The sequence below is a fragment of the Corapipo altera genome, unplaced genomic scaffold, assembly GCF_003945725.1.
Source record: "Corapipo altera isolate COAL_440 unplaced genomic scaffold, ASM394572v1 62, whole genome shotgun sequence".
In the NCBI taxonomy this organism is placed as follows: domain Eukaryota; kingdom Metazoa; phylum Chordata; class Aves; order Passeriformes; family Pipridae; genus Corapipo; species Corapipo altera.
The window spans coordinates 4,219,949-4,239,738 of NW_020884894.1; the positions used below are offsets into that span (position 1 = coordinate 4,219,949).

Sequence of the window (19,790 nt, forward strand, 5' to 3'; positions counted from 1 at the left end):
TGCCCTGGGGGGATGAGGCACCTCAAGTCTCCATCTTTCCTGGGGTCCTACGTATGCTGGAGGCACTCTGGGGGACTGTGTGACTTGAGGGGTCCCATGTCCCCTGCAGGCCTGTATGTCCTACAGGGGTTCATGTGCCCTGGGGGTCATCCATACACCCTGGGGTGTCCACACACCCTGGGGACCCCCATGGGACCCTGCCCACTGCAGGAACCAAGCTGCCCCACACATTGGGATTGGGAGGGGTCCCAGCCCCAGAGCCCCAGGGAAGGTGTTTCGCCATGGGGAAGGCGTGGGATCCGATACGAATTGTCAAAGACGTCATTAAATGGGACACTGCAGAGCCCGGCGCCACAGGGATCCCAGGCAGGCGGGGGGGGGACACGGACCCCATCTGACCATCATGTGCCTTGGGTCCGTGTTGACGCCTGGAGCCGCTCGGCTGCCAAAGAGCCATTCACAGCTCCATGAAAGGCTGATCCCACGGTTATCCACTTCCGTTGGGAAGCCCTTCCCTCCGGCATGGATGAAAATGGTTCAGCTGGATACATTGGGAATGGGGTCCTGTGCTGCCAAAGTGCCAAGCTACAGGGATTAGGACACCATGGGATTTGGATGTGCCAGTGGGGAACAGAGCTGTGATGGGCTGGCTTGAGATCTGAGGTTTGCACCCAGCCAACCTACCCTGGCTCCATCCCCTAGGGAGACAACACAGCAGAAACAAGGACTTAATCCACATGTTCACCATTACTCGGCAAAAAAGAGGAAAAAGCTTTGTGGGAACAAAGATGAGTTAAGGTTTGAGTGTGGCTAACCTCAAACCTGGCTCTACAAGGTGAAGGTGGGGAAATAAAGGATGGAGAAACAAAGAGGGGGGATGATTTCTGCTACAAACACGATTAAGAGGCTGGAAAAGCTGATCCATGCACAATTCTAGCAGCATAGGGCACTCCAAGACCTTTGGAAGGGTCAGTGTGGTGAGAGGGTGCAGAGTGTTTTGTGGAGGGAAGGGAGCTGCAGGAAGCACAAAGGAGCCGGAGGAGAGGGCAGAGAAACCCCTCTGGGAATTAAGGACAATAGCCAGAAGAATGGGGAGGGGAATGGGATGGGAATTGTGTGTGGAAGAGGCCAGAAGGGGACTAAAGCTGCCATGGGGACAAGGGACAGCTGCTGTCGATTAGCTCAGACATGCTCAGATAGTCCTTGTCCCCTGTTGAGAGAGAGGAGAGGGGCCCAGGGAGGCAGCTCCCCTCCCTGGACAGGGCCCATCCCTGTGGATTCAATCCCCCTCCCTGGACAGGGCCTGAGAACACACGCAGGATCACTCTGGAGGAGAAAAGGCAACGCAGAAAGAACCGTGTCTTGCAGATTACACCATCTAAGGAGTCTTTCTGTTGTGCCTTTTGCAATCGGATATGTCTGTCACGTATTGGCCTCATAAGCCACCAGCGTGCCTGTAACAAATGTGGATAGAGCCTTCCCAAATCTTCGTTCGCGAAGCCCAGCCATGATGGACAGGGCCATCCCAGGGATTCAGCCGCCCTCCCTGGAAAAAGCCCATTCCCACAGCAAGTGCATTTGTGTGACTTTATTGGAGTGCAACACAAATCGGGGAATGATGTCAGAAGGTTTGAGGAGAGACACCCTGGGCTCAATCCCAGTCCCCATCGCCTTCGGGATTGTCATCGCGGGGGGGCTCCTGGAACTGGATGTTGGCCAGCATGTCCCGCATGGCCGCCATCAGCCTGTTCACCCCCTGGTTAAGGTCCTGCCCTGCCCCGGCCTCGTCGTCCCCGTCGTGCCGGATGTCCCCCTGCAAGACAGCAGTGCTGTGGTGGCAGGGACACAGACAACGCCGGTGCCAAACCAGCACCAGGCTGCTGCCAGCAGCTGCTCCTGGAGTGAGAACGATGTGCCCACAGCCCAGTGTGCACCCACCTGCAAGTTGAAATTTGGCAACAGCGAGCGGAAAAAGAGGGATAAAGTGCTTTCATTGGAGGGATGGCTTGTCCTGCAAGACACAAGTGGCACCCTGGTGAAGGGACAGCTCAGTTCGTGACTGCTCAAGGGGATACGGCAGGACTGGGAGAACCATGGCCCTGACAGAGCCAGACCCGAGGGAGGGAATGGGGGGATTTCCAGGGGTTTCTGATCCAGGCATTGCAACTCTGAGCAAACCAGTTGCTAAGAGCACTACCAAAGCCAGGTTGGATAGAGCTTGGGGAAGGTGTACCTGCCTATGGTGAGGAACATGATGAGCTTTAAGGTTCCTTCCAATCCAAACCATTCCAGGATTCTGTGATTCTACCAGCTCTGCTGAGCGAGTCAGTGTGTAACCCAGGACTGGGTGTACTTAAACCTCTATTTACCCCAAACTCCCTCAGTTCGGCCACAGCCTGTGTTTTCCCTGGCTTTTGCCCTATTGCTGGGAACAGCTCCCAGTGACCACCATGGGAAGCAGCCAGACCAGTCTGTCCTGTAGCTCTGCCTGTCGGGAACACCACGGCCCTTCCTCTGCCATGGAGGAGGAGATCAGTACTGAGTGCCCACATGCAGCCTGGCCCGGGGCTGAGGGTGTGCCGGGAACATGGGAACATGCCGGCTGTGCTGGCACAGGCACCAGGATGGAGGTGGTACCTTTCTGGTCGGGTGTAAGAAACGATGGAGTCCAGAGGAGGGAGGGGGTCAAAACCCATCACTGGCTGCGAGGTCACCTCCTGGAGGGGAAGGAGAAGGAAGGGATGAAGGAGAAGGGATGAAGGCTGCACATCCAGCTGCAGCAAACACAGAGGCATGGAGAAGCTGTGCCCGTAGGGAGGACACCTTGAGGTCTGGTGGGTGCCTGGGGTTAAGATGAGCCCCGCAAGGACACAAGCACCACCACACCACGCACAGCCACAGCCCCTGTGGCCCATCAGGCCCCTCACCAGAGGCAGGGCTGCCGTGGCCTCCTTCATCTCCGAGAGGATGACATGCCGGTAGATGTTCCTGGGAGCGCTCTGGTACCGGATCTTCCTCCTGAGGTGGGGAGGGGACAGAGCAGGGTGCCCTTAGCAGGCAAATTCCCATTTCTGCTGCTCCAAGTACAGAGTCAGCAGCTTCCCTGGCTCCAGGGGACAGGCCATATTGGATGGAGCTGGCTTAGGGTGGGTCAAAGGCAGCTGCTGAGCTCCAGAGAAAGAGCAGAGAGTGGCGCAGAGTGCTCAGCAGAGCGAGCTGACCTTGGTTTAGGACAACACCTGATGGCTCTCTCCTGTTTCTCAGCACAGGGACTTGGCAAGTGTTCGTAAGCTCCCACCTGCCCTGTGTGGCAATCCCTGCCCCTCCAGGCCACCCTCCACCCTCTCCAGGACATCTCCAGGGCACAGGTGACAGCCAAGACTAGGAAAAGCAGTGCAGGACTTGAAGTGCAGGTCCAGCTCTTAATTCCCATTTGTGAAAAACATGGAAGAGCCTCTGCCCTCCTGGCCCCACAGTGTAACCCTCAGCATCAGACCAGCAGCTGGGGGGCTCTGAGAGTGACCCCAGGGTCACTGCTGCCCAGGCCAGTCCCTGGTCCCGCTCTGTCCCAGGCACTGAATCCGCTGCCCCTCTGTACTCACTTGTGCTCGGCCTCCTGTACCAGCGGGTCCCGGGCCTCCACCATCCGCAGCACCTCGTGCGTCTGGGGCTCCAGCCAGGCCATGACAGCTGGGTCCTTCCACAGGGCGTGTGTCCTGCCCACGTACAGGGACGTCAACTGGTTCAGGGCGGGTGACTGGCTATGGAAGATGGTTGTTACTCACAGCACCCTCCTCCTCCTCATGGGATGGTAAGGGCTTAGCCCTGCGTTGGGCTTTGGCCAGCTACCTTCACCAGATCTCCTGCCTCCGTCTATTTTTAGGCTAAGCAGAGCCATGAAATGAGGGAACACTGCCCTGACCCGAGGGGAGAGCCTTCACGTGCTGAGGAAGACCATGTGTCCAGGGAGCCCAGACTGGTTGGAGACAGCCTGCCCTGGGAGGATGCACGCGTTGCTCTCCCTCACTACGCACACCAACAGGCTTCAGGCTGAACTTCTGACCTGTCCACATCGAGGTGAGGTGGGTCTGTCAGCCTGACCCAGAGGCCATTATGGAAACCCATTATCAAATGGATTATCAAATGAGGCATTATCAAATGAGCCTACTCAGGGAACCCAAACAAGCTCCTCCATTAGCTGTCTGAACATGCAAAATCCCCACCGCCAGCAAAATCGATCCCTTCCCTTTGCTGAGAACATCTCCAGGCCTTACCTGATCTGGGCATTCAGCCCAAAGAAGGGGTGGGAGGCGACCCTGGCATCAGGCTGCACACTGCAGTGATCCAACAGCGGCATCAGAACTGCATGACAAAGATAGAGAACTCATTTGGATCTGCTGGTGAGGAGCAGCATGGAGTGGGGTCACCCCTGCAGAGAGACACCCCAATCCCAGAGGCCAGCACCCCAATCCCAGGGCACCAAAAAGGACCCACACAAGGAGGGGGTGAGGATGCTGCTGGTCTCTATGCTGGGACAGGGGTTATTTCAGTCATCCAAACTATGAGTCAAGATGATTCTAGCCCCCACAAACTGAATCCCTGTTGGAGAGCTGGTTCTTCCTGCTGCACACACCCTCCCCTGGGCCTGAGGGCTGCACGCTCCTTTCATGGACAGCAGCACTCACGGGATGAAAGGGAGAGTGATGGGCACCCATGGGGACAGTACATCCAAAATGGAGCTGTGCCGCAGAGGGAAAATCAAGGAGACTGGCTTGTCCCTGCTCCAGGTGGCCCCATGGAGGTGAGACATCTCCCTGCTCCAAGATTCCGATTCTCTCCTCCCCCAGCCTGCCCACCCCTGACCATTGCTGGTGGAGGGGCAGTGGCTACTCTGAGGGGGGAGGACAGAATCATGGAATCACAGAATTGTTAAGGTTGGAAAAGCCTCTGAGCTCACTGAGTCCAATTATCCTCCCAGCACTGCCAAGACCACCACTAATCTGTGTCCCCAAGTGCCACATCCACATGGCTTTTGAATGCCTCTAGGGATGGGGACTCCATCACTGCCCTGGGCAGTCTGTTCCAGAACCAAACAGCCCTTTCCAGGAAATTTTCCCAATATTCAACCTAAACCTCCTCTGGCACAACTTGAGGCCGTTTCTTCTTGTCCTGTCCCTTGTTCCCTGGGAGCAGAGCCTGATCCCCACCTGGCTCTGCGCTCATGTCAGAAGTTAGAGAGAGTGAGAAGGTCCTCCCTGAGCCTCCTTTTTCCAGGCTGACCTCCACCAGCTCCCTCAGTTGCTCCTGGTGCTCCAGACCCTTCCCCAGCTCCATTCCCTTCTCTGGACAGACTCAGCCCTTCAATGCCTGTGTTGGGGGAGGGGTCCAGAATTGACCCCAGGGTGGACCCCCCCCCCCACCACACCACTGCAGGCACAGTTCTGCCCAACTATGTCCCCTCTGACTCAGGGCTCCATCTCCTGCAAAAGCCATTTGCAAATTCCTGCCTCAGCATCTGCCTGCCCGGAATCCAGCCCTGGCTCAGATGAGGCCAGTGACAAAGCCTGCAGGGACAGCCTTACCGGTGGGGACAGACTCACCGCTTGGGAACATGACGAGCGCGAGCTGGATGAGCCGGGCCGCTCGCTCCCGGGCCTGGCTCCGCTCCAGCTCCGGGCGCTCCTCCTGCTGGCTCAGGAAGAAATAGGCCAGCGGCACCGAGAAGGCGAAATTGGGCAGCTGGGACAGATTCCGGTGACTCTGCAGGATCAGGGAGAGTTACCGAGAAATGATGCTGTGCAGCAGGATCTGGGCTGCGTGGGGTGGGGGATCTGGCTGCCGGGGTTAAGTGAGTTCCCAGCTGCTGGCTCAGTGCCCCCCTGGCTGAGTGAGCAATTTTGAGGTCGTACAACTGTTTGCAGAGGCCCAGGATTACAAGGAACCAACAGCCCAGCCTTTATGGATCATTCCAACACCACTGGGATGCCAGTTGGGCTGTGAGACCTCCAGCAAAGGGATCACCTGGCTGTGAAATCCTCCCATGGGGAGTGCTCCAGGAACCAGCTTGCCCCCTCTCACCTCCCACTCCTGGAAAAGGCGGGTCAGGAAGGTGTATTCCCTGGCCCGGAGGGACAGGAAGTCGATCAACAGCAACACACAGAGCGGGTCATTCTCAGGATCAAGGCTTGGGAGCAAGGGAAGGAAACAAAGTGTCACAACAGCTGAGAGAGCTGCCCTGATTTCTGAGTCAAACAGACTTTCCCAGTGGCACCCATGACTCAGCAAGCAGAGAGAATGGGAACACAGTCGCTCCCTCATGGCCAGGAGGGCAGAGTGATGCTCTGTCCCTGCAGAGGGAATGGTCCCCTGTCACCACCCAGGAGGAGGATCAGTGGCCACAAACTAAGTGGGCTGAAGCCATCCTCACAAATCTCCTCCGCTGAGCTCAGCAGCCATGGGCCACCCAGGTCCCCTGGTCACCCATCACCTCTCTAAAGGGCACCTGCACAAACCCTGCAGCTGTAAGGGGTGGGAATGAGCCCTCACCAAGCCCAGGAGCAGCAAGACCCTTCTGGAGTGACTGCCCCCCCCCGGTTGGGTTCAGTTTGTTGTTCCAAGTGTGCCTCCCGAAACCAGACACCTCACCCTTGGTGGGGGCACCTACCTCAGGATGAGCTTGCAGAACTCCAGGGCTGTACGGGGACAGCCCCTCTTCTCCAGGAACATCAGGTGCTTGAAGAGAGTCAGAAAGAAAGCCCTGCGTGGGGAACAGCAGCAAGATTTAGAGGCCAGATGTGGAGAGAAGCACTTTGTGCCACTCAGAAATGGGGACACAGGGTCACTGCCAGCTCCTCACTCCCGAGCATCTCCCATCCTGGTGTGGGACAGGGTGCCACAGACCCCCTCCCACTCCCATCTCTTAGTTTTGTTATGTTTTTGTGCAAGTACAGGGACAGAAAACTCATGGCCTGCTCCACAGACCGGGACCAACACAAATAAATTCCTAAAGTCCGCATCCCACCTTGTCCCAGTGGTGTGGGGATGGTGACACAGAGCGGGGAGGCCCAACACCCGAACTGGTGTTACAGGTCATTGGTGGCAGGAAGCCTGTCAGCCACAGGGACTGGAAATGTGAGCACTCTCCAGGTACAGCAGTTTGGGAGAGATGGCTTGCGTCAGCTGACTGGAAAATTCCCAGAATAAAGTCACCTTTCCCAGCAGCTGCAGAGCTGGAGTTATGTAAAGAGCTGTGCTGGGAGGAGTGTGAGTGCTGGGGATGATGGCTGGAAACACAGCAAGGATTTTTGTGACCAAATAAATGCCATTTTGGGCTGAGCAGTAATGCCCATTAGTAATGGCATGAGAAGGGTGTGACAGGGAGGGACAATTCCTGCTCCACAAAGATGTTCCTTGGGAAAAGGGATGATTTGTACAGAAGCTTCAGTGCACGAGGTGCCTGTACTGCAGCACCATCCTGGGAGCCCCCAACAGAAAGGAAGGAACATTCAGGGTACCCCAGGATTGTCCAAAGTGGGCCAGGAGCTCCAGCTGAGCCTCACTGTTCCCCAGCCCTCTCACCTGTTCTCTGGTCTCCGGTAGTCCAGCCTGCAGGTCCCGCTGGTGAGGCTGAAAACGGGGTGGAAGGCGCACTCCAGGCTGTACAGTGCCCGCTCTGGGGACAGCAAGGACATGTCAGGGACTGGACAGTGCCACCCCCAGCACTCCATTTAGCCCAAAAGACATGAAATCAGCTCATTCCCAGCACTGAGAGGCACAAAGCTACTTCACACTATGTGGTGGCAATAGATAGGAGGGTAGTGAGTGCTGTTCCCTCCTGTGGGCATCAGATCATGCTCCATGTGGGAAAAGGAACCCTTCTGGGATTGAGGCTGGTGCAGCTGCCTCTGCCACAAGTATTTTCACATGGGAAAGCCAAGTTCCTGTCCTCACTTTGCCCCTGCCCCTCCAGTCATGCTGCAGAGCACATGCCCCATTCCCAAACAGCCCATCTTACTCCAGAGCCTCAGCACAGGCTGGAGGCTCCCAGAGCCTCTGAGCCCACCTAAGGGGCAGAGCCCCACATACCAACCTCAGGATGCTGAGCAGAAGGAGGGAGGCTGGGCAGGCTCCCCATGGAAGGGTGGCCTTCCTGGAGCTACTAAATCAGACCTTCCTCCCACAAGGGATGTCCTACAGGTGGGACCCTGCCACGGCCAGGTAACCCTTCTGTCCATTCTGAATCATGCAATGGTTTGGGTTGGAACGGACCTTAAAGCTCAACCAGTTCCACCCAGTGCCATGGGCAGGGACACCTTCCACTAGACCAGGTCGCTCCAAGCCTCATCCAACCCGGCCTCAAACACTTCCAGGGTTGGGGCAGCCACAGCTTCTCTGGGAAGCCTGTGCCAGGGCCTCACCACCCTCCCACAGGACAGAATTTCACAGCAGTGCATCCATTCCTCACCTCAGCTCTTACCTATGAGATCCCGGGCCATCTCCTGGTCCTCCTGCATCCGGCACACGTCACTGAGCTGCAGGAGGGAGTCCACGTGGTAGGGGTTCATCTGGAGCAGCAGCTGCAGAAGAGCGTGGCAAAGATACCATTTAATTACTGGTGTCTCAGGAATTTGGGCACTTAGTGACCCAGGTACCTCCCAGCATCCAGACACAGCACCAAAAGCTTCCTGCCAGCTCTGTTCCTGTGCTGGAAGGGCACAGGAAGCTCTCTCCTCACCCCATACAGGATGGGAGCCCTCAGTGGCAGCTTCCCTCAGGCAGCTCCCTCCCAGCTGACCCAGCTTTTCCAGCAGAGGCCATGCCAGGCCTTTGATCATCTTCACTGTCCTTCTCTGGATCTCTCCCAGCTCCTCCAGATCCTTTGGAAGGCAAGAGTAAGATACAGTTTGGGATTTTTTATCTACCCCTCACCAATTCTGAGCATTTGATCAGGTTTTTGCTTCCTCTGGGTGGTAAGAGGACATTTGGACATATGTATTACAAATCCAGGATCCAGCAATAGTAATGAATAATAATTAATAAATAAGTATTTCCAGGCTTCAGAAGAGAAGTTTCACCTAAAAATCTTCTCCATTCACTAATTATATTGTAAACAGGCTATTTTTTTCAAGTACCTAAACCTCAGTTCAGTATGAAAATACTGAAGTTACTTCAATTCTCCTCACAGTTGAGTTTGGGAATTATTTTTTCCCTAGAAACTGAAAAAATACAGCTTCCAAAGCTCCAGAATTTTCCATCTGCAGGGTAGGGGACAGTGGGACCACCTACAGCGCAAAGCCTGGGTGTGCCAGGCTGGCCCAGCCCAGCCTTTGCCTCAGAGCCACTTGCCTGGCATTTAACCGCTTCCTTAAGAGGTAAAACTAATTTAAGATTCTTTATAATTCTCACGTAGGGTCACTGTGATGGGGAAAAACTAAGAAAAGCTCACCAAGACCCTTTTAACCTACCAGCAAGAGCAGAGAAAACACTCAATAAGCCTCCAAAAAATAATGTTTTATATGCTGAAACCACAGTAGCAAGGCAGAGTCGGGTTTCAGCTATGCCAGGGCTGTGGCAACCATGGATAAACTGTCTGGGATTGGCAAATCCATCAGTTAGATTTTACCCTTAATGGAAAGGTGAAGGATCTAAAGCTGTAGGAATGTCATCAAATTTAGCTAGACCCACTCAAGAGGGACAGAGCACCTAGACTAAAATACCATCCAAAGCCCGTCCTGTGTGGGACTGAGCTCGAGCTGCCCCTGGGACACTCAGTGCTGCACAGGAATTACCCTGCCTCATTTAATCCCAATCCCTCAATCCAGGCAGAACTGATGAGCTGGAGTGAGCCCCATGGCCCTGAGCCGAGGGTGGGAAAGCAGAAGGAAGTAAACTTTATTTAGCAGACAATGGGCTCTTTAAGGAACATCTCCAGGGCATGTATCCCAGCTCATGTGGCCAGGCCTTCCAGAGAAACATCCCTCAGTTATGGTTTAGTTGGGTACAGAGCAATTTTGCTGTTGCTTATCACTCCAAACTATAAATGTTACCATACAGCTTAATGAGCTCGGACATGCTTGAAGGACTTCCAACACAAAGCCTGTGTTGCTGAAATACCAAGAAAGACACATTTTTCATCCATGCAGGAGTTTATAAATAGAACATCTGTTAGTTTAGATTCCCAGTTCACGATGGGTTTATACAATATTCCTCCTTTCCCAGCTGAAGAGCCAAGACAAGGGAGCTTTATTCCCACCCTTCCAGCCAAACGGACAGTTCCTGTGGGCTCCTCTCTCAAAAGGTGACCTGGCACGTGCTCAGCAGAGCCATCAAGGCTCAGCCACCAGATCCCCATCTGACCCAGGAGGTCACTTATCTTATTAAAAAGGTGACAGCAGAGCTCAGCTCTCAGCACTGCCTCACTGCACACAGAAGGACACAGGGCTCTGCTGCTCAAAACGAGACTGAAAATAAATAACCCAAGGTTCTGCAGAGGGATCTGGACAGGCTGGATGGAGGAGGCAAGGCCAATAGGATGAGGGTCAACAAAGTGAAGTATTGGGTCCTGCACTTGAGTCACAACAACACCATGAACACTACAGGCTGGGGCAGAGTGACTGGAAAAGGACCTGGGGGTGCTGGTGACAGCGGCTGAACATGAGCCCAGGTGGGCAAGGAGGCCAATGGCACCTGGCCTGTACCAGCCACGGTGTGGTCACAGGACCAGGGCAGTGACTATCCCCTGTGCTGGGCACTAGTGAGGCCACACCTGGAATTCTGGGGTCAGATTTGGGCCACTCACTCCAACACAGGCATTGAGGGGCTGGAGCGTGTCCAGGGAAGGGCAACAGAGGTGGGGAAGAGTCTGGAGCACCAGGAGTGGCTGATGGAGCTGGGGGGGCTCAGCCTAGAGAAAAGAAGGCTCAGGGGGGACCTTCTCACTCTCTGCAGCTCCCTGACAGGAGGGCGGAGCCAAGTGGGGGTCGGGCTCTGCTCCCAGGGAACAAGGGACAGGACGAGAGGAAATGGTCTCAGGTTGCACCAGGAGAGGTTTAGGTTGGATATTGGGAAAATTTTTTCATGGACAGCCCAGGGCAGTGGTGGAGTTCTCATCTCACGCAGGATTTAAAAGATGTGTGGATGTGGCACCTGAGGACATGGGTCAGGCATGGCCTTGGCATTGCTGGAGGAACAGCTGGACTCGACAATCCTAGAGGCTTTTCCAACCCAAATAATTCCATGAGCACTGGGATGCACCAGTCCACCTTCCCTGTCAGTGAAAGAGGCTGTAGGAACTCAAGGGGGAACAGCACAGCCAACCCCTTCTCCCAACATACCACAATGTTGTTGGGGTCCATAGACTCCACAGCGTCCAGGAACTTGAACTGGACTTGCTGGTACTCGCGGTGGTGCTCGAAGGTGAAGTGCTGCACCCCCCTCCGGGTGTCCAGCAGCCGCATGGCGATACCTGGGGGTGCAGGGGAGACCTGGGTACCCCAACAGAACTCCTTCTGCTCTCTTAGCACACCCAAAGCTCATCCACAGCATTGGGTCCAAAGCCACACCTGTTTTTGGAAACTCCCAGAGAATTTCACTCTTTTCCGTCCTCTCATGAGTCAAAGTCCCAAACCCACCCGAGAAGTCCAGGCTGCTCGTTCTCCCCATGGATATTTCTCATTATCCAGCAATCATGCTGCTAAGATGAGAAGCATCCATCCCCTGTTACCTCCAAAACAGGGAAAAACAAGCCCAAATGCTAAGATACAAGTCAACAAGAGTCCCCTGTTGAGGAAGGAGGTGTATTTCCACCAGCTGACGAGCAGTTCCCTTTCAAGCTGAGGTCTCTAGCAGTATCTGTGTCACATGGGCAGGGGACCAACATGACCCGTGGGCAGGAGGTGGCCCCAAAAGCCTCACCTGTCTTGCTGTAGCGTGGCCAGGTGTTCTTGGGAGCTGTGAGCCACGTGCTGCGGACGTACTGCCGCTGCCTCTGCCTCGGCCTGGGGAGATAAACACAACAGGTCACAACGCTTTGCTAACAGAAGGAGAAGGCATGAAATCAGCCATGAAAAGGGTGTTTCAGGGGAAAATGAGATTCAACTGTTTCCCCAACTGCAGCATACAGAACTGCGCCCAGAGCCCCACATCTTTGCCTTTGCAACACAACGTAGCTGTGCCCAGGCTCTGCCTTAGGTGCACCATCTGGGCCAGCCAGTGTCCCCAGCATCTCCACTTCAAGAGCTTCTCTCCCTGTTTTTATCCCTGCCAATCCCTCAGCTGCCTCTGTGCTTCAAACAGCTTCCCAGGTCCAATTAGGAGAGCCCCACATCGCTCTGACTCATCCCTTTTCCCAGTAGGGCCTTCAAATGTCAACGGATTTAGTTTAAGCCATACTCAATACCACACAATTTATTGGTTCAGGAGGAATTCAGGATTAAGACTACTCTGAGAGTCGTATCTCTTCAGAAAGGGATCACAGAATATCCTGTCCAATATTTGGAAGGGAACACAATGATTCCCAAAGTCCTAGTCCTGGTACTGAACAGGACAATCCCAAGGAATAGCAGCTTCTTCCTCAAGCACCAAATGCTCTTCCACAGACTCTCTTCCTGCTTCCACCTGCAGTGCTCTGAGCTCAGACCCTTCTCATATGCAGGTTTTCCAACCAGCTCATGGAAGTGAGATTTTGTGGATGACACTGAGCACAGTGCAGTGGAAAACTGCACAAAGACCTCACACCCAGGGAGCAGCAGTTCCCTGGGCCCCTGGAAGCAAGTGCATGGGAACACCAGGAAGTATTCAGGGTCCACTTTTTGTCCAGAAACTCTGGAATGGCAACAAGGGACCAATTCTGGAGAAAACCAAAACCTAAGGGTCTATACTCTGTGAACTTGAGTGAAAGAACTTTGAAGAGTGGTTTGGCAGTAAATGAGAGGGGAAAGCAGTAGAAGAAAAAGTAAGAGCCTGGACAAGTCTTTCCCCACCTCACACATATCACCAAAAATATTCCTCTGTCCCAATAAGCAACTACTAAACCAGTAACACACCCTGAGCTTGGGAATACCTGCCCAGGTGTGGCACTGGGGACTCTACAAGCTGTGCCAAGGGAAGGACAAGCACACCTCCTTGGACTTGGAACAGGTTTAATATCAAGTTCTGGACTAACCTCTGGTCCCCAAGCACAGCGCGAGCCCCGAAGTATCTCTTCAACTCATTCTCTGGATTCAAGTTTCTGAGAAGGCAAAAAGAAAGGTTCCATCAGTTAAACACAGCCCAAAGTGCCACACTCGAGTCTCTCCATGAAAACCCATTGCTCCAAACCCAAAACCACCTCTGGAACACCCCCAAACCATCACACACTCCCCGCTGATTGGGCACAGCACAAAGAAAGAAGGCTAAACTGGTCGGGACAGGCATGGAAAGCCCTGCTCCATCAGATCTGCTTCCCTCCCACTCTGCTCTAGAGGCACTGAGCTGGGAATACTGCTGCTGCCCTCTCCAGGGCAGCTGGAGCCTCATCTGGGATACTCTCAGGAGAACCTTGGGCTCAGGAGTACAGGCTCAGGTCTCCTTGCCAGCCTCCATGCAGTGTTCAGGGTGTTCATCCCAAATTGTAGGGATTGTAGGCTGTGGAGCTTGAAGAGGAGTGAGAATACTGCAATTCAGCATAGCCAGCCCTCACCAGGGGTGATTCAGCTCTCAAAGCTCTTGGAATCATGTTTACTTGACCAAGAAGTCACTGAAGTTTAAATCCAACACCAGGTGCACAAACATCCTGGTTCTGCCAAAGCATCCTACACTCAGTTTCGCTGCACCGGGGCTGGACGGCAAACTGGGACTGGTAAATTGTCTCAATTTCAAGTTTAAATGTTGTCTCCAATAACAGGAAGACCTGCTGGTGTCTGCAGCAGCCCAAAGCTCTGAAACACACTGGTCATACCACCCAGCCCTCTCCCAAAGAGAATCCCAGTGCCATACAGGCCTCAAGTCTGAGGTAGACTCATCCCTCAGCTCTCAGACACACTTGGTGCTCAGTCCACTTTGTTGAGGTGACATGTGGGAAAGATTGGACAAGTCTAACTGGCTTTGCTGATGGAATCAGCCCCTGGCACACCTCAGCCTCCTCCTCCTCAGAAGCAGCATGTGCTGAACTGGGGCTGCTCCTCACAGTCAGTACCTGGCCAAGTGAATGCAATGCCAAAACTTTACACACCAGGGTTCCTGGTACCTCTGCAGAGTTTCTCCTATAGAAGATTTGAGGGTAGAAGGCCCCACTGGAGGCTAATCTGGTCCTGCCACTCACTACAATGAGGCCTGGCAGCAGAGAATCACCATCAGAACCAAACACAGCTCCCAGAGCAGCGGTAGGAACAGGGACATGCATAAACAGCACAAGCTGGACCTTTCAAGCAAGGTCAAGAATTCCTGGCTGGATCACACTGGGAAGCTCTCAGCGCCCTTGCTTGAGGATCACATATCCCTGTCATACCCCAGGCCAGAGCCAGGCAGGTCCAGCAGTACCTGTGCTCCACGTAGAGCAGGGGTCGGCTGTCGGTGATGAGCCCGCCTTGGCTCGGGAGGGACAGCCCACTGGGGTCCTCCAGCCTCTCCAGCAGGCTGTCAATGTCTTCCAGGTCGTTGTCTTCCTTAAGAGAGGCAAATCCAAGGCAGTTATTACAGGATGAGTCACAGCATCATGCAGGTCACCCACTGGAGATGCCACCCAGATGCCTCCAGCTCATCCCGATTCCTGTGCAATGGGTTGTGGCTCTTCATAGGATCCTGGAACGGTTTGGGTTGGAAGAGACCTCAAAGTTCTTCTCATTCCACCCCCCGCCATGGGCAGGGGCACCTTCCACTAGACCAAGTTTCTCCAAGCCCCGTCCAACCTGGCCTTGAACACTTCCAGGGATGGGGCAGCCACAGCTTCTCTGGGCAACCTGTGCCAGGGCCTCACCACCCTCACAGGGAAAAACTTCTCCCTAGTAACCCATCTAACCCTTTCCTCTCAGAGTGGTCTCTTTTTCCCTTGTCCTGTCACTCCATGCCCTTGTCCAAAAATACCTTAAATACTTAAATAACCAGCCTTCACCATTTACTTTCCGGGGAAGCCCCGAGTTACTGCCGTGACCCCCGTGACAAGGTCTCAAACACTCACATGACTTTAATCCAACTGTCACATTCCCCATCTTCCAACCACTCCAGGAATCCATGCAGCTGCTCACATCTAACAGTTGTATAACATTTTACCCTGATTTCCCTCTATTTTCCCCCCACAAACAGCAAGTGACACATTTCTTACGTGCCTGTTTCACATCCTCCTGATGATGTCCGTGGGTGGAACACAGAATTCCATTCAGGAAACCCAAGTAGCATTGCCAGCTTGCCTTTTCCAACTAAATTTAGCCCCTGCGCGTGGAGTGTATACAGGAAAGGGATAGCGTGCTCTGTATGGAAGTGCTGGAACAGAGGTTGTATTATCTCTGGTTGGCAAACTCAACTGCCTGGGTCTGGGTCTCTTCCCAGTCTCCAGATGGCAGATGTCACCCTGTTGCTTGATATTCTTGGACTGGGAGAGGAAATGGCCTCTTCACTTGGTTCTCCACCTCAGGAGCTCGCTCCTGAGTGGAATTCCCAGGGAGGAGGTGGCCAGCTGGGCACCTGCACCGGTGTCGTGGCCCAGCCATTCAGCATCTCAGCATCCTGTGGCTCAGGATGTTTAGTAAAGGATCTCCATGGACTGAACAGGGAAGTCGGATTCGATGATCTTGGAGGTCTTTTCCAACCTAATGATTCTGTGATTCTACGGACAGTTCAGACTCAAACCTAACCAGAAAACCAGCTCCCACCTGAACCTCATTCCTATTGAATTTAGAAGATCAATGGCTTTTATCCATCTGCTGCTTCCAGCTCTGGGCTCCCCAATGGAGCTGCTGGAGCAAGTCCAGAGGAGGCCACAGAGATGCTCCGAGGACTGGAGCCAGGCTGGGAGAGCCAGGGGTGTTTGGCCTGGAGAAGAGAAGGCTCCAGGGAGACCTTACAGCCCCTTCCAGTGCCTAAAGGGGCTCCAAGAGAGCTGGAGAGGGACTTTGGACAAGGGTCTGGAGTGACAGAACAAGGGGGAATGGCTTCCCGCTGCCAGAGGGCAGGGTTACATGGGATATTAGGAAGAAATTCTTGGTTGTGAGGGTGATGAGGCCCTGGCACAGGTTGCCCAGAGAAGCTGTGGCTGCCCCATCCCTGGAAGTGTCCAAGGCCAAGATGGATGGGGTTTGGAGCAACCTGGGCTAGTAGAAGGTGTCCCTACTCATTGCTGGCAGTGGAATGAGATGAGCTTTACAGTCCCTTCCCACCCAAACCATTCCAGGATTCCAAAACTGCTTCTTTAAATTTATATTTTGAAATGACTTTTTTGCCTCAAATCTTTCCTGCAGCCACCCCAGAATTCCTACTTTGTCAGCCCTATTGGAGGAATCAGCCTGATCCCTGACTCAGAGCTCACACAGACATACCGCAGTGTCTCCTGCTGAAGTTTTCTTGGTTTTCCTTTTCTTTTTTTTCTTCCTTGGCTTGTTACTCGATGCAGGCTGCAAAGACAAAGGGAAGAGCTGTCAGCATGCTCTGAGGGGTGTCAGCTCCATGGGAAGAAGAGCATTTCTCACTGGGATCAGCACACCAAGGGCCCTTAAACAAAACCAAAATTCATCATTTCCTGTTTGTCAGAGAGTGGAAATTAAGACACAAGAAGAAAATAGATGAAAACACCAGAGTTTCCCAAAGGCTTAAATCTCAGTTGACTTTCAGTTCAGTGTCTGAGGCCACAAAACCAGGAAAGACAGAAGTTTAGCCATGCCAGGTGTGGAGGAAATGCTTCAGCCTCCTTCTGTCTCCAGAACAAGCTGGATTTCTGTCTTTGTAGTGAGCAGGACAGTTTCAATGGTCATTCCCATTTCTACAGAAACCAACATCTGCTACAGGGCCCCAGCAAAATACAGTTCCTCTCCCTGCACGTGCAGCTGCTTTAGCTCAGGATGCTCTGTGGCATTCCCAAAAGTGACAGGCACACCACTGCCCATGCTGGCTCTTCCTTGGGGTGTACACAGCTGGAAAACACATTTCCAGGATCTAGCAAATAATACAGCAAGAAATCACAGAACTGTGGAATGCTTTGGGGCAGGAGGCACTTCAAAGTTTATCCATTCCCACCCCCTGCCATGGGTAGGGACACCTTCCACTAGCCAGGTTGCTCCAAGCCCCATCCAACCTGGCCTCGGACACTTCCAGGGATGGGGCAGTCACAGCTTCTCTGGGCAACCTGTGCCAGGGCCTCACCATCCCCGCAGCCAAGAATTTCTTCCCAATATCCCACCTAACCCTGCCCTCTGGCAGTAGGAAGCCATTGCCCCTTGTCCTCTCAAGTAATGGTGTTACCAGAACCACGCCACACTGGTTCCAGAACTGAGGGAAGGTGCAGCCCCAGTCTGGCTCTACTCAAGAGCAGCATCCGCCTGCCCAGGGCTCCCACGGAGCTCTGGGAGAAGCCACAGGTGTGTCCTGGGGTGCTGACACAGCAAACTCACTGGGTCAGGGCCCCTGGAGCCACTGCTTACACAGGGACCCACTGTCCAGAGCACTCCCAGCCACTGGCACAGCTGGAACATGCACAGATAGTGGACTTTGCCCAGAACCCATGGGCACACAGCCCAAATGCACAGCAAACAGGTGAGGCCAGGGGGCCAACCCTGCTTTGCTCCTCCAACCCTCATCTCTGCGAGATCCAAGCCAAACCTGCCACGGAAAATTGTTAGTTAAATGTCCCTTTCCTTACAAAATCCTGCAAGGAGACACTTGTGAGCTGATACAAACCACAGGAGCAAATGTTGACACTAAACAACAATAAATCACAATGAGGAAAAGCACGTTCAGTGTTTAGTTGACACTGCTTGGAGCCTTCACATCCCCTATTCCAAAACAAATGCTTCCCTGAGACCATTCCCAGCCCCTGCCCAGCCTCAGCTCTTGTGTGGCACAGGGTCTTCCTTGGGAGCCTCCTCTCTGCAGCTGGAAAATCTCCCCAGATCCCACACACAAACCCAGCACTCAGCACCAAACTGCTGGTCCTCTCCGAGAGCCCTGAGTTCCTGGGTTTGAGCTCCCTATGTGTGTCCCTGCCCTGTTCCTGTGTCCCTGTGACTGTCCCGTGGTGATCATGGGGGCCCTGGGGCAAGTTACCATTTGGTCCGGCTGCTCGGCCTCCTCCCCCTCTCTCTGCCCATCGTCCATGTCCTCAGTCACAGCCCCTTCCTTGTTCCTCTCCTTGTTCCTTTCCTTGTTCCCCTCCTTATTCCTTCCTGCTGTGTCCTGTTCGCTGAGCCGGGTGTCCACTTGCTCCTCTCCAGTCACTGGCTCATCCTCTGACTCCTCGGCAGGGATCTGCAAACAGAGGGACAAGGTGCAGGGACAGTGCAGGGATGGAATTCCCCAGGGATCTGATCTACCACTCCACCTGCAAACAGATGGGGATGACCCCTCATGTCAAGTGTGTCACCCAGCAGGTGCCTGGATAGCCCCAAGCCCATGGAGGGGGGCACAGGGACACCACGATGTGTCCTCTCACACCACAGCCCTGTCTGGACTCTGCTCTTCCTTGGGAAGAGCTTCCAAACCCAGCCCTGCCTATGCTCCCACAGCCAGGCCTTGGGGAAGGACAGGGCTGGATGAGGCGTCTGGAGAGCAAGACCAGGCTCTGTCACCTCAAAGAACTGGCAGTACCACCAGGGCCACCCGATTCCCAGCCTTCAGTACTGTGCTCCTGCAGGGCAGGATGGTGGCAGGAATGTTCCTAAAAACAGTTTCCCCATCCCAGCTCTGACAACAACCAAACCCAGGCCTCCCTCCCATTTCCTCCCAGTTCAGCCCTAGCTGCACCTCCTCACCCCTCCCACCCACCACCCAAACCCCTCAGTCCCACCCCAGTCACTGACCCCAAATCACTGCTTCCCACCAACTGTCACCTCTGCCACATCCACTGTCACCCCCAGCCCTCCTGATCCCCCCAGACGCCCGCAACCCCCCCCAGCCACTGCCCTTAGGTGACCCCCTGACGGTCACCGGCCTCCCCATGAGTGCCCACTCAGGGGACCCCCAATCACTGCCAGCCCAGCTGCCCCCAAAGTCACTGTTCCCCCAGTCGCTCCCACAGTCACTGTCGTCCCACTTGTGCCCCCAGTGACTTTCACGTCACAGCTGCCACCCCAGTCATCGCCCCCCAACCGCTCACCCTCGCGCCCCCTCAGGCCCCTCCACCCGCCGGCTCTGCCCCCCCCTCACCAGCTCGAAGCGGTTGCTGATGGTGGCACGGGGCCGGCTGCCGGGTGGCGGCGGCGGCCCCGCCTCTCGGGCTCGCTCGGGGCCGGGGTCGATGCCGAGTTGGCCCAGCCCCGGCCCCTCCTGGCCCCGCTGCTCCCCCCGCAGCCGCCGCAGGGCCCGGCGCGACATTACCCCTGCCGGCTCCGCGCCTGCGCCCCGCACTGCGCCTGCGCGCCCGCGCCGGCCCCGCCCACCCCACATCACGCGCGCCCACTGGCTGGGCTACGCCACGCCCCCCGCGACCTCCGTGGCGCCCCCCGCGCAAGCCCCGCGTGAAATATGTCTCGGGGGGGGGGCGTGGGAACGGGGTGTTTGCCACGGAACCCGTGCGGGGTGATGACCTCGGGACACGGGGGAGACCCGGGGATGGGCCAGGGGGACAGGCTGGGGGCGGTGAGAATGCGCATGGGAATGAGAAGCAGAGT

At 54.9% G+C, this 19,790-nt stretch overlaps 1 protein-coding gene across 2 annotated transcripts; it reads right to left on the reverse strand.

Annotated features, from left to right (window-relative positions):
• Nucleotides 1-1,573: 1,573 nt before the first annotated feature.
• Nucleotides 1,574-19,494, reverse strand: TCF25 (transcription factor 25). 2 transcript variants are annotated; one of them, XM_027646483.1, is made up of 18 exons: nt 19,327-19,494; nt 18,229-18,429; nt 16,509-16,583; nt 14,518-14,642; nt 13,163-13,228; nt 11,914-11,996; nt 11,334-11,464; nt 8,477-8,576; nt 7,579-7,672; nt 6,665-6,757; nt 6,079-6,184; nt 5,601-5,760; nt 4,275-4,362; nt 3,603-3,761; nt 2,928-3,018; nt 2,638-2,717; nt 1,939-2,011; nt 1,574-1,813 (listed from the first exon to the last, which is right to left on the reverse strand). In XM_027646483.1, the coding sequence occupies exons 1-18, from the start codon at nt 19,492-19,494 to the stop codon at nt 1,652-1,654; spliced, it is 2,055 nt and encodes a 684-aa protein (XP_027502284.1). In that variant the 3' UTR covers nt 1,574-1,651. The 2 variants fall into 2 exon arrangements, with proteins under 2 accessions (XP_027502284.1, XP_027502285.1); XM_027646484.1 differs by lacking the exon at nt 19,327-19,494 and adding an exon at nt 19,139-19,209.
• Nucleotides 19,495-19,790: the final 296 nt, after the last annotated feature.